This window comes from Chroicocephalus ridibundus, chromosome 17 (assembly GCF_963924245.1).
Source record: "Chroicocephalus ridibundus chromosome 17, bChrRid1.1, whole genome shotgun sequence".
In the NCBI taxonomy this organism is placed as follows: domain Eukaryota; kingdom Metazoa; phylum Chordata; class Aves; order Charadriiformes; family Laridae; genus Chroicocephalus; species Chroicocephalus ridibundus.
This window is the reverse complement of record NC_086300.1, coordinates 7,947,529-7,960,372: the sequence shown is the minus strand read 5'-3', so window position 1 is coordinate 7,960,372 and position 12,844 is coordinate 7,947,529. Positions and strand designations below refer to the sequence as shown.

General features: G+C 51.8%; 1 gene segment (V, D, J or C); it reads right to left on the bottom strand.

Annotated features, from left to right (window-relative positions):
- Positions 1-185: 185 nt before the first annotated feature.
- On the bottom strand, positions 186-7,192 carry LOC134524707 (T cell receptor alpha variable 26-2-like). The segment is given in 3 exon segments: positions 186-263; positions 6,370-6,653; positions 7,111-7,192. Coding segments are annotated over 3 exon segments (414 nt in total).
- Between the last annotated feature and the right edge of the window lie 5,652 nt (positions 7,193-12,844).

Here is a 12,844-nt window from a genome sequence, read left to right as displayed (position 1 = left end):
CTGGCGTGCTGTGTGTTTTAATAAAGAACTAAGTAAGGTGACGGGTTTAATTCGTTTAGCTATTGCAATAGAGTACACAGAGTCAGGTTCACCTCAACACGAGCTGGCTGAGCGACAGGAGATTAGGGAAGTCTACCATTCACAAGGATTGGTCAAGGTGTGGCATACAGTGCTGTTACGCAGTGCTACTGCCAGAGGTTTGGTCGGTTCCAGAGGACTAGTGGGAACAGGTAGTACGTCACTGTAGCAACAGGTTCGGTCATCTACAGCGCAGAAAGAAGGGCAAGGGTACTGATATTTGAAGATGCCACTGAGAATTAGTGTTGGGCTTATCTTTGTGATTGGAAGTTGCAGCTGAGCACAAAATTGAGAACCCTTGGTATTTCGGCTTCTTTTAATACAGCAGGATTCAATTCAGTTTACCCAACATTTAACACGTCCCTCGTGAACTTTTGTGGAGACACCATAGGGGTGATGATTGATTTTTGCTGTTGGCTCAGGGTCATGCATGTGAAGATTTTGAAGGTATGTGTTGTATGAACCTTTCTGACCACTTATCATCCATTCATAAGCAGTTACGGGAGCTGAAGGATAACACGTCCAAATTAAAAGTGGTTAAAAACGGTTTTGATGATTGGTTAAGCTCATGGGGTATAATGGGATGGTTATCAGATTTACTAAAGCAAGGGCTCATGCTATTGTTGGTTATATTATTATTGATTATGGCAGCCTTGTGTGTTCTCCGCAAAGTGACTGACATGATAGAAAATGCCATGCATAAGGTCTGGCTGGCTCAAGAAGAAAAAGGGCGTATTGTAGGAATGTGTCTGAGAGAAAATGGTCATGTGAGCCAGCCTCCCTACTATGAGAGATTGGATTAAGGGCAAAACAGGTGGTAGAAGATGGAATTAGTACATGGGAAAAACGGGAACTGAGAAGGCAGAAAACATATTGTGCTAATGACTAAGCAATTTACTATGTGAATTCTTGTAACCAATCTGATGTGTGAATGAACTGCATGGACAGCGCGTGGACAGTGTAACCAGCTAATCAGAAATAAGCAAGTGGCATGTACGGCTACAACACAGGGTATAAAAGATGATGATCTGTGCTTAATAAACGGCTTCTGTTGATTCACATTGGATCGTCTGGAGTCCAGTTATTTCTCCTCAGTACAGGAGCTTGCATATATATCTAGGTGCAAGTGTGTATAAGCATATGTGAACACTTATGTAGTGACAAGTCTCAGGGGTGAAATTGTGTGTGTGTGTGTGCTTGCGCAGGGGTTCCCATGTAACTGAATGTATATGCACATGTATTTTTATGTGTGCTGGCATGTCATAGAATCTTAGAATATCCCGAGTTGGAAGGGACCCATAAGGATCATCGCGTCCAACTCCCTGCTTCTTGCAGGACTACCTTTTCTGCCAGGCAGCTCTCCAGCCACACTTCCCCAAGCCCATGCATTGCTACAGGCTTGGGGAAGTGTGGCTGGAGAGCTGCCCGGCAGAAAAGGACCTGGGGGTTCTAATTGACAAGCGGCTGAACATGAGCCAGAAGTGTGCCCAGGTGGCCAAGAAGCCAATGGCATCCTGGCTTGTATTAGAAATAGTGTGACCAGCAGAAGTAGGGAGGTAATTGTCGCCCTGTACTCAGCACTGGTGAGGCCACACCTTGAGTATTGTGGCCAGTTTTGGGCACCTCAATATGAGAGAGATATCGAGGTGCTGGAGCGAGTGCAGAGGAGGGCAACGAAGCTGGTGGAGGGCCTGGAGAATAAATCTGATGAGGAGCGATTGAAGGAGCTGGGACTGTTTAGTTTGAGGAACAGGAGGCTGAGGGGAGACCTCATCACTCTCTACAACTACTTGAAAGGACATTGTCGAGAGGTTGCTGCTGGTCTCTTCTCACAGGTAATTAGTGATAGAACAAGAAGGAATGGGTTCAAGCTGCAGCAGGGTAGGGTTAGGCTGGACATTAGGAAAAAATTCTTCAGAGAAAGAGTGGTTAGACACTGGAATAGGCTGCCCGGGGAGGTGGTGGATTCACCATCCCTGAATGTGTTTAAGACTTGTTTAGATGTGGTGTTAAGGGATATAGTGTAAGGGAGAACTTCATAGGGTGGAGTTGATGGTTGGACTCAATGATCCTAAGGGTCTTTTCCAACCTAAATGATTCTATGATTCTATGATTCTATGATTCTACCTAAAACTAAACCATATGACTAAGAGCATCATCCATACGTTCCTTCAACTCTAACAAGCTTGGTGCTGTGACTACTTCCCTGGGGAGCTTGTTCCAGTGACCGATCTCCCTTTCAGTGAAGAACCTTTTCCTAATGTTCAATCTGAGCTTCTCTGATGCAGCTTCATACCATTTCTATGTGTCCTGTCACTGGTCACCAGAAAGAGGAGATCAGCACCTGCCCTTCCACTGCCCCTCCTTGAGGAAATTGTGGACTGCAATGAGGTCACCCCTCAGCCTTCTCTTCTCCAAGCTGAACCTACCAAGTGACCTCAGCCACTCCTCCTAAGTCTTGCCCTCGAGACCTTTCACCATCTTGATCACCGTTCTCTTGGACACACTCCAATAGTTTGCTGTCCTTCTTAAGTTGAGGCGCCCATAACCGCACACAGGACTCGAGGTGGGGCCACACTAGTGCAGTGTAGAGTGGGACAATCATCTCCCAAAAACAGCTAGCTACGCTGGGCTTGATGCACCCCAGCACACTGTTGGCCCTTTTGGCTGCCAGGGCACACTGGTGACTCATATTCAACTTGCCATCGACCCAAACCCTCTGACCTCTTTCCACGGGGCTGCTCTCCAGCCTCTCATCCCCCGGTTCGTATGTGTAACCAGGATTACCTCATCCCAGGCGAGGAATCTGTCACTTGATCTTGTTGCTTTTCATATGGCTGGTGATTGCCCAGTGCTCTGGTTTACCCAGATCTCTCTACAAGGCCTCTCTACCCTCAAGGAAGTCCACAGCTCCTCCTGGTTTAGTATCGTTGGCAAACTTACTCAAGGTACATTTGATTCCTGCCTCCAGATCATTTATGAAACCATTAAAGAGGACTGGCCCTGAAATTGAGCCCTGGGGAACCCTGGAACATGGACTAAACATTGCTAGAGACCAGAGAGTGGAATAATTGTGGGGAATTGCTGCTGATGTCATTGTTGTGGAGGGACGGGGCGTGGAGTGTGTGTAAATTGCCCACCTTAGTGGGTGTTGTGATGGTGTTATTTCGATTTTGGTGTGAGGAATTCTTTTTTGTTGATGTAAGAGAAGTTTGTGAACATTGTAGATTGTGTGATGAATGCATCTATTAAGGACAATTCTCAAATATGCGATTCACAGAGGCGAGGGGTGGACTGTATCTGGTTTATTGGACAAGGGTTTGGTATCAGGGAGGCTGCAGGGGTGGCTTCTGTGAGAAGATGACAGAAGTTGCATCTGTCCCATGTTGAACAGAACCAGCTCCAGCCGGCTCCAAGACAGGTCCGCCACTGACTAAATCGGAGCCATCCAGCGATAGTGGTAGGACCTCTATGCTAACATATTTAAGAAGGGAAAAAACAGTTGCGCAAGAGCAGCTGGAAGAGAGGAGTGAGAATAGGTGAGAGAAACAGCCCTGCAGACACCAATGTCAGTGAAGAAGGAGTGGGAAGAGGTGCTCCAGGCGCAGAGCAGAGATTCCCCTGTAGTTCATGGTGAAGACCATGGGGACGCAGGCTGTCCCCCTGCAGCCCATGGAGGTTAGAGGTGGAGCAGATATCCACTTGCAGCCCATGGAGGACCCCACACCACAGCAGGTAGATGTGCCCTGAAGGAAGCTGTGACTCCATGGAGACCCCACGCTGGACCAGGCTGCTGGCAGGACCTGTGGCCCCGTGGAGAGGACCCCACACTGCAGCAGGTTTTCTGGCGGAACCTGTGGCCCTGCGGGGGACCCACACTGCAACAATCTGTGCCTGAAGGACTGCAGACCATGGAAAGGGCCCATGCTGGAGCAGTTCATGAAGAACTGCAATCCATGGGAAGGGCCTGTGTTGGAGCGGTTCACAAAGTCTCCCATGGGAAGGACTCCACATTGGAGCAGAGGAAGAGCACGAGAAGGAAGGAGTGGCAGAGAAGAAGCGTTATGAACGGACTGCACCCCCCGTTCCCCTTCCCCCTGAGATGCTTGGGAGGAGGAAGTAGAGAAGTCAGGAGTGAAGTTGAGCTTGTGAAGAAGAGAGGGGTGGGGGGAAGGTGCTGTTAGATTTGTTATTTTCTGTTATCCTACTCGGATTTGATTGTCAATACATTAAATTGATTTCCCCAAGTCAAGCCTGTATTGCCCGTGACAGTAATGGCTGAGTGATCTCCTTGTCCTTCTCTCAACACATGAGCTTGTTTTCTCTTGTTTCGTCTTCTTTTCTCCCCCTGTCCTCCTGAGGAGTGGGGGTGACAGAGCAGCTTGGTGGGCACCTGGCAGCCAGCCAAGGTCAACCCAACCCAAACAGGCCATGATCCTGCTGGCCCAGCATCTCGGTAGAACTGGTCAACAACCTTCTTGGTGCAGAAAGGGCACTGCAGCAGCAGAGCCACCTGGGCAAAGATGACCATAAAGCCGACTGTGCGTGCTCCCAGTGCTGGCAGGAAGCAGACTTTCTTTGTCGTGACAGCATTTTTCACCGAGCAGCTTGCATATGGTGACAGAATGATCAAAGGACGTGGCTGAGAGGATCAGGAACTCAGTCATACCTAGGAAGAAGTGGGAAAAGGAAAGCAGGAAACACAAATGATGGAATGCCTCCAGCATCTGGGGACAACGGTGGTGGCACAGCAGATCTCCAAGAAGGAAAACCAGCCAAGGAAGAGCTACCTCAGGATCCTGCGGTGACAACCATGAGGCTATTCCCACTATGATTAGGAGATGCACGGAGAAGACAAAGACAAGCAGAAGCATGTGCCCCCTGGGGAGGTCCCCCTGTTTGACTATATTGGTGTTTCCTTTGGGGCAACGTACTGCCCTGTTTGAAACAGCTTTGTCATGTCCAGAAGGAATCAGCTACCTAGGCAAGAGGGAGGATCCAAAGGCGTTCTGGGGTGAATTCTTTGTCTCCATTGGTGTCAGAGGAATAAAATCAAGCACTGCTGCAAAGCAAGGGAACCACTACAGCCCAGGTGAAGGTCTGGCCCTGACAGGGCTGAGGAGCAGGTGGTAGGCCACAGTAAAGAGAACTTGAAGGAGCTCTTACAAACATTTATGGTTCGCTGGGGTGGATGACTGCCATTGCAACTTATTCTACGTCTGTGAGGCATTTCTGAGACAAAGCTGTCAGGCCTTTACGGACAGGCCAGAGGACGCCACGTTACCCAGAACACTGGGAGCACTTTATGGGGAAGCAAGAGAATCTTGTAGGAAACACCACACTCCCCTCCCTGCCTTGCACTGAGCATCTCAGTCTCCATGTGTCTGCTGACCAAGGGGCTGTCCGCTGCCTTCAGGAGCACAGATCCACAGGAGCCATTGATGAGAAATGGGGCTGAGCCCAGGCACTGACTCCAAGGAGGACCCGGTGATGCCGGTGCTGGGGCCATGGTGGATGCTGATGCCACGCCCAGTGCTGGTGCTGATGCCGGTTCCGGTCAGGTGGGGGAAGCCCCATGGTGCTGGGGACGGGGACAGGGAGCAAGACAGATCCTTCACTCTGTGCCTTGGAAGCCTCTGCCCATGGGTTTGACCACCTCTGTCAGCTGCTTGAGTCACACAGAGTTCCCCGGGGCCTGGCTGGAGCCCACAGCCTCTTACCAGAGGCCTCCTGCCAGCTCTCATTCCCTTCAGACCTCCAGCCCCTGAGGGCAACTCAGTAAATCCCTTTCTGACTCATCCCTCAAGGAGAAACCTGGCATGCCTTGAGGCTGCGCTCAGTGTGTCCAGGCCAAGCGGTTTACCCTGTCTCCTGGGCCCCAGCTGCCAAGGTGCTGAATCCTGTCAAACAAGCTCCTGGTCTCACCACTGAGCCCCTGTGGGGAGCGTTTGAAGGTGCCTCTGACCTCGACATGCCCTTCTCCTGCCGCTGGGGAGCTTCAACTTCTGACCCCACGCAATGACTTTGTAACACTAGCAGGAACATTTGGGCAGGTGTCTGAAATTCTGTAGCTGGAGGACTCAGTTTTCCATTGTATATCTGAGCTTTTACAGGGGAACGAACTGTGAAACCCCTTCCGGTTGTCCGGAGGGGCCCCGGCGGGCGGAGCGCAGCGCCCCCTGGCGGGCCCGCCCAGGGCTGTTCCTCCGCCCACAACACACACGCCCGGCCCCGCCCGCGCCGGTTCCTGCCCGGCTGCAGCCCCGGCTCCTCTCCCCGTGGGAGACCCACGGCACAGTAATACACCGCCGCGTCGCCGCGCCGGGGCCGGGCGAGCCACAGGGCGCTGGAGCGGCGCTCTGCCGACACCCACAGCCGCCCCAGCGGGTCCCGCAGCTCTTTGGAGTCTTTTAGGCTGCTCACGAGGTATGCAGGGCCTCGGCCCAGGAGCTGACGGTACCAGTGGATGAAGTAGGTGATCTTTATGTTGGGGTGGGAGCAGTTGATGCTGATGCCGGCGCCCTCGGTGGTCTCTGCCAACGGCTCTTGCTGCACCTGGGTTCTGCCTGCAGCCACTGCCAAGAAGAAAAGAAGAATCACTTTGCTTCAGCAGGAAATGTCATGCACCAGGAGAGGGGAGAAGACAGGTCACTGATGATGGGGATATGTTCAGAGAACAAAGTATGGAGAGAAAATTTCTCTGAGAGTGCTTGGTTGGAGACAAGAATGTAGGAGGGATGTTTGGAAGAACAGAATAAAGACGAGGAGAAAGGAATAAGGAAAAGATATGGACTGGGAGGAATGGATGGATGGATGGATGGATGGATGGATGGATGGATGGATGGATGGATGGATGGATGGAGTAACAGAGTGAGACAGGTCATCTGGGAGGGAATGTCCTCATTGAGGGCAGAAGGGATGTCTGTAGAAAGGAGAACAGAGGGGGAATAAGGTTCGAGAAGGAGCAGGAGAGCCCCGGCTCCAGCGCTGGTAACACACAGCCCACTGCCTGCCGCCACCAGCCCCACACACCCAGCAGCAGCACGGCCAGCCCCGACAGCCCTGCGCGCCGGTACCGCTGCATCCCGCCGCTCCGCCGCCCGTGCCTCGCTGCCCGCCGCCAGCCTCGGCTTTCTGCTCCTGCCGTGCCCCCTTCTCTCCGCCACCTCCTCTACTCTCCTCTCCGCCTCCGCCAGTTCCGCCCCGGGGCTCAGCCCTGCGCCCTGAGCAGGAAGGCGGCACCGGGGCAGAGACCGGCCGGAGCAGAGCTGCCCGCAGCTACACCGGCTGTGAGGGAGGGCAGGCACCGGCTGTCCCCGGCACGGGCACCTCGGCCACGGGGACGCTGGTGGCCTGGAAGGAGCCAAGGGGAGGGCAAATGGCACAGCAGCAGGGCATGGCAGGAAGGTTTGGAGGTCAAGTGCTTGCTATTTTAACAGTACTCTTATTTTCTCGAATAGGTCTCGGACATTCTTGGACAAAACTTGGACATTTAAAAGCAGATGTGGAAGGGAAGGGCACGGGGTTCTGCTGGATGCTCTCAGGTAGCAATAGAAAAGGAACAGTCAGCTATCGTGGCTACACTAGAGCCTCAGCTCAGAAACAGCAGCTCCACGGAGAGGGGAACCTGCCCTGGCTGAGCTCTCCCAGCAGAGCTCCCTGGCTCTGATCTCACTAAGGTCTCTCGAAGGCAAGGGGGAAAGCCCTTGGCTGTACTGTCTCCAAGCTTGATGTGAGCACAGGGCGACCGATATTCAGGAGGGGAGATGGCCTTAGAAAATTTCCCCACTGGGCACAGCCCTTGTCAGAAAGAGGGTCTATACTGGACAGCCCTGTGGGACAGTAGCTGGCTTTGGGGGATGTGGTCTTGAATCCAATGTCCCTTCCCTCCCAGGGACAGTTGCTGGGCTCAGACTGAGATTCCAATGTGGGACATGATGGACCTTATTGGCTGAAGTCCAAAGTGGTCATTAGTTCTTTGGCTTTCCTGTGCAAGCCGCAGGGTCTGTCCTTCCACTCACAGCACAGCAATGTCAGGCTTCATGTTCCTTTCATTCAGGACCTGTTTGATCCAAGGTCTCAGCCCCTGCCTGTCCCCGCACCAGGTTGATAAGCTACATAAATACGTTTGGCATTGACATGGACATGAGAGAGAGCCATGTCCCACCCCAGACACCACCGACACTGCATTGGAAAGAAGTGCACTCAGGGGCAGCCAGCACAAGGTGGGCAGGATTGCTTAGCCTTTCTCCTTGCCCAGAATGCAATCCGCATCCTTTGAACTCTCTAGCATTGGGGAGAGCAGCTGTGCCCTGGCCTGGAGAGGCCGTGCTGAGGAACTCTAAATAGTGTCACACTGAATTCAACTAAGGATCCAAAATGGAGTGAAACCATCCTCGTTGTGGCCTGAAATAGGCAGCAGCAGAGTGTGAGCTCTGCAGGGGCAGGAGAAGGAGGTGTCAGGAGGCAGGGGCTACATTTCAGTGCCTCTTCCCTGGATACACCTCCAGCAGGCTGGTGCCATCACCGCTCAGCTGCACTCGGGCTCCTTTTGCCCCGGGGAACATGCTGCTCTGTGGTGCTCATGGATAGAGCAGCGGACAGTATCCCTGCCATAACCAGCACATGCCCTCTTGATGAGTGACACACAACGACACATACACACAGGCTCAGGCACGCTGGCATGGAATCATGCAAAAATTTGTGTTCCCATGTGCATTCACAAAAACCTGGCTGCTTACAAGTACACAAAAGACAAGAACACACATAGGAACACCATGAACCATGGATTCTTCTGAGGACCCCTGGGAACCGGGCAGTATTAGGCAGGGTGGGGTGAAAACCTGGCAGTGCAACACATACATCCGGGGAAGCAACAGTAAGTGACCATTGGGGTGAGATGAGGCGAGATGAGCAGAGTGACCCAGGCTATTGTCGTCTGCTCTGAACCTGTCCAGCACTTGATCTGAGTCTTCTGCCCACACTGCTGCATTCCTGCCCTGGAAATCCTGGGGCCTTTCATCCCACTGATGACAGGAAGCCTTCACTGGGGAATGGGGAATGGGGAATGGGCATGGAACAACTCTGGAAATGAAAAGGCAGCAGTGCAGGAAACCAAAGCACAGCCCATATCATTAGCTGCAATGGTTTGCACTCAAGATGAGCTTGTGCAAAAATTGTTACCTCTGCAAAGGATGCCTCTGGTGCTGCGTCAATGAAGGGCAGGTATAAAAGCCAGCACAAGTCCCTGCTCTCTACTCCACTTCTCTGGCCGCCTTCTCCTTGGGGACTAGGTGAGTCTGCAGCTCCTTCTCCTCCTCTTCCAAAGTGAGATCTCTCCTCGATGGACCTCTCAGCTGATATTGTCTCTCTCCATCCTTGGGTTTGCGTCTTCTTGTCATGCTAGGGGAAAGCAGGGAGAAGGCCTGCTTAGAGACAAGCTGAGTGGTGGCTGACAGGGCTTTTGGTTTATGCTCTAGGAGACACCTTCCATGGGCCAGGCTACTCTTTGTAGGGTGATGAAGACTGTGTGTCTCCTGGCCAAGATTCCAGCTCCCCAATCAGTAGTGGCCTTGGCTCCTTTCTGACGGGGTAACAAGGCTGCTCCTCACCCACCCTTGTGCTCTGTTTCCTCCTTGATCCTCTGCAGGTGCACCTCCAGGCCCTTGAGACATGTCCTGCTACAACCAGTGCCAGCCCTGCCGGCCCTGTGGCCCCACCCCACTGGCCAACAGCTGCAATGAGCCCTGCATCAGGCAGTGCCAGAACTCCAGTGTCGTCATTGAGCCTCCTCCTGTGGTGGTCACCCTGCCCGGCCCCATCCTCAGCTCCTTCCCACAGAACACCGTTGTGGGATCCTCCACCTCTGCTGCTGTTGGCAGCATCCTCAGCTGTGATGGAGTGCCCATCACCTCTGGGTGCTGTGACCTCTCTGGCATTTCCAGCCGCTACTGTGGCAGAAGGTCCCTCCTCTGATAAAGATGCTGGGAAAGCCCCAGGGAGACATCTCGAGCAATGCAGAACATGATGCTGGGCAAGGGATCGAGATTTAGGATGTGTTTTTGGTGTAGCTGAAGAGCTTTGCTTTTCTCTCCCTTTTCTTTGACTGCTTCAGTTCCCCTTGGCAGTAAGGTGCTACTAATGCCAGCCTGGTAGGGACCTGCTGTCTCCTCTCCCTCTATGGGGCAGGCAGACAGACAGCATGCAAGAACTTCTGCACGGCCAAGGACAACAGAGCCTCTGCTGCTGCCCGTGGGGCTCCATGAACTGGCGGCCCCCACCTGGAGTGACTTTGTCTCCCTCTTTGGACTCATTAAACTTCTGCTGCATTCAAGCCTGGCCTCCATGTGGTCCTTCCCTCTGTGGACACTCCCCAAGCTACCAAAGGAGAAAGGTGTTGCTCTGGGGTGGAAGGGGGTTAGAGCACAAGGAGACACGTCTCCATTCTCAGAGGAGTGGGAGGTTGGGACAGCCTGTAGTGGCTCCTGTTTTGGGCACCAACCCTTGAAGCTGAGGAAGACATCCTGGTCTGCTCTCCTGCCAGTGACCATCAGGCCTTGCCTTGCTGTTATCTCTGCCCACAGATGTCCAGAAAGGCAGGAGTCCCTGAGGTGTCAGCAGCCCCATGAGCTCTTGAGGAAGGGCCTTCCTCTTGCTATGGCCAGAGCTGCTCTGGGCTGTCAGGGGGTCAGTGTGGGGCTACAGAAGATGATTTGTTCTGCAGAATGGCGGGAGTGGTTAAGCAGGAAACAGCCCTTGGGATGGCCCATAGCTGCCACTCCACCTTCCTCTCCCCTCCATCGCCCAATCCAGGGGCCATGGCCAGTAGGCATCAGGAGGAGTAGCAGGGAATTGTCATCCATGTTGCCGAATGCGTTGAGGCTGGAAACCAGAGCTAAGCCTGTGGGAGCTGAGGGTAGTCATCACAGAAACGGGGACAGTGAAACGGTATATTTCTGAGGGAGATCATATTGCTCTGATACAGAGCATGCAGGGCTGATTCCTTCCTTACCTGTAGGGTCTGAAGGACTGGCCTAGATTCCTCTAGAGGGGCTGAGAGCTGGTGTCAGGAGTCCTGGTTCTCAGTGGGGTGTGTGCATGATCGTGGTTGTGTACATGTTCCTCTCGCTGTACTCATGTGTGCACTTGTAGTAAAATTGATATTAACTTGAAAAGTGAAATATAGCATGTATCTGAAGCAACCAAGGGAACCTGCCGCTGCTGCTAGAAGTCATCTATACAGCGCCAACCATGTTTCATTAATTATAGAGAAATAGTAACTTGACATGATTAATCTAAGATTAGAGGAGAAGTAGTTAAAAGGTAATTTTGGTAGGGGGAGACCGTGACCACCGACCCATTGATACCACCTATTTAAAAGAGAAGCACAGACGAAGAGGACAGAGTCTGCATACCAATACATAAAGGAAGCAAAGAAACCTTGACCAATCATTAAAGAGAATAACAATGAATATGTATCAATTATTAGCATATGTAATAATCAGTGTATGAAAAGGGAAATTTTTGAAACTAAGGTGTGCTCCCTTGGAACGAGCACTCCGTTTCTGCGCAGTAATGGAATAAACTTGGAAATATCTCTGCTATGTGTGTTATTGGCTTGCACACCGGGTAAAGAACCCAGATTTGGGACAACACATTCACACATACATGTGTGTGCCTGTGGTAATACACATGCAAATGTGAGCGTGCACCAATGTCCTCTGTGGGTATGTGTTCTGGCAATTGTATCCATGTGTATGTGTTTTCGCAGACTGTCATGGGGGGAGTGATTAACTTCACTCGTAAGAGAGAAATAGTGAAATATTTATTTATATGAAACAGTAATTTAACAAAGTTAGTAGTGAATGCAACAGTGTTTTACGAGCTTCAGTAGAAGGGTACACTTGTTTATTTACTGCATAGAGGACAGGGTCAGACAAGCTGTCAGGGAAACCCTCCCGTTGAGTCACGAGGTTCAGTAAGGACCCCCTTGCTTTCTAAACTCCTTCTCAGAGAGGAGTCTGGGCGTGGCTGGATGCAGCCCTAGTCCCAGACTTGCTCAACGGTTTATGTCTAAAGGATTATATATGTGCAATCAATCCTTTATATCACTTAGCTAAGATTTCAAAGTTTAGCATGCTATTAGTCACTTACCAAGAATCTGTTGTGGCAAGGAACCTCTCGGCCTCGAGGAGAAGAACCTTAAGTGGGTGTCCCCACTCGAGGGGAGATCCTGGCACGCAGTCCACTATTTATAGAGTAAGAGAGTTGTCCTATAGTCATATTCGCATGGGAACAAAATAGCTAGGTCCCCACTCCAGACAGTGTTTTGATTGTGTTGCCAGCCATCCCTCAAAGTCCAGCTGCAACTCATCACAACTCCCACTGATGGTTATGGCTTGAGCAGCAGCCGAGGTGGGGAAAGGGGGAGAGCACACCGCCATACACATACACACATGGAGGAGGGCATAAATGTGTGTGACTGGTCTGTATATTCGTAATTGTGCATGTGCATGCCTGTGAGTCTGCATACCTCTGTGTGCGCATGGGTGTGCATGTGTGTGCACCCATGAAGGTAGGTCAAAGGTCTTGACGAAATCAAGGTACACCCCAGGCAGTGCCCCTCCCCTTCCCACAGTGCGTCTCATGTCCACATAGAAAGCAATGAGGTTGATGAGGCATCATTTGCTCTAGTTTCACTCCTAGTGGCATCTGAAGGACCAGCACAGGCATGCAGAATCTCACAGAAACTTTCCTGTCTTTGCAA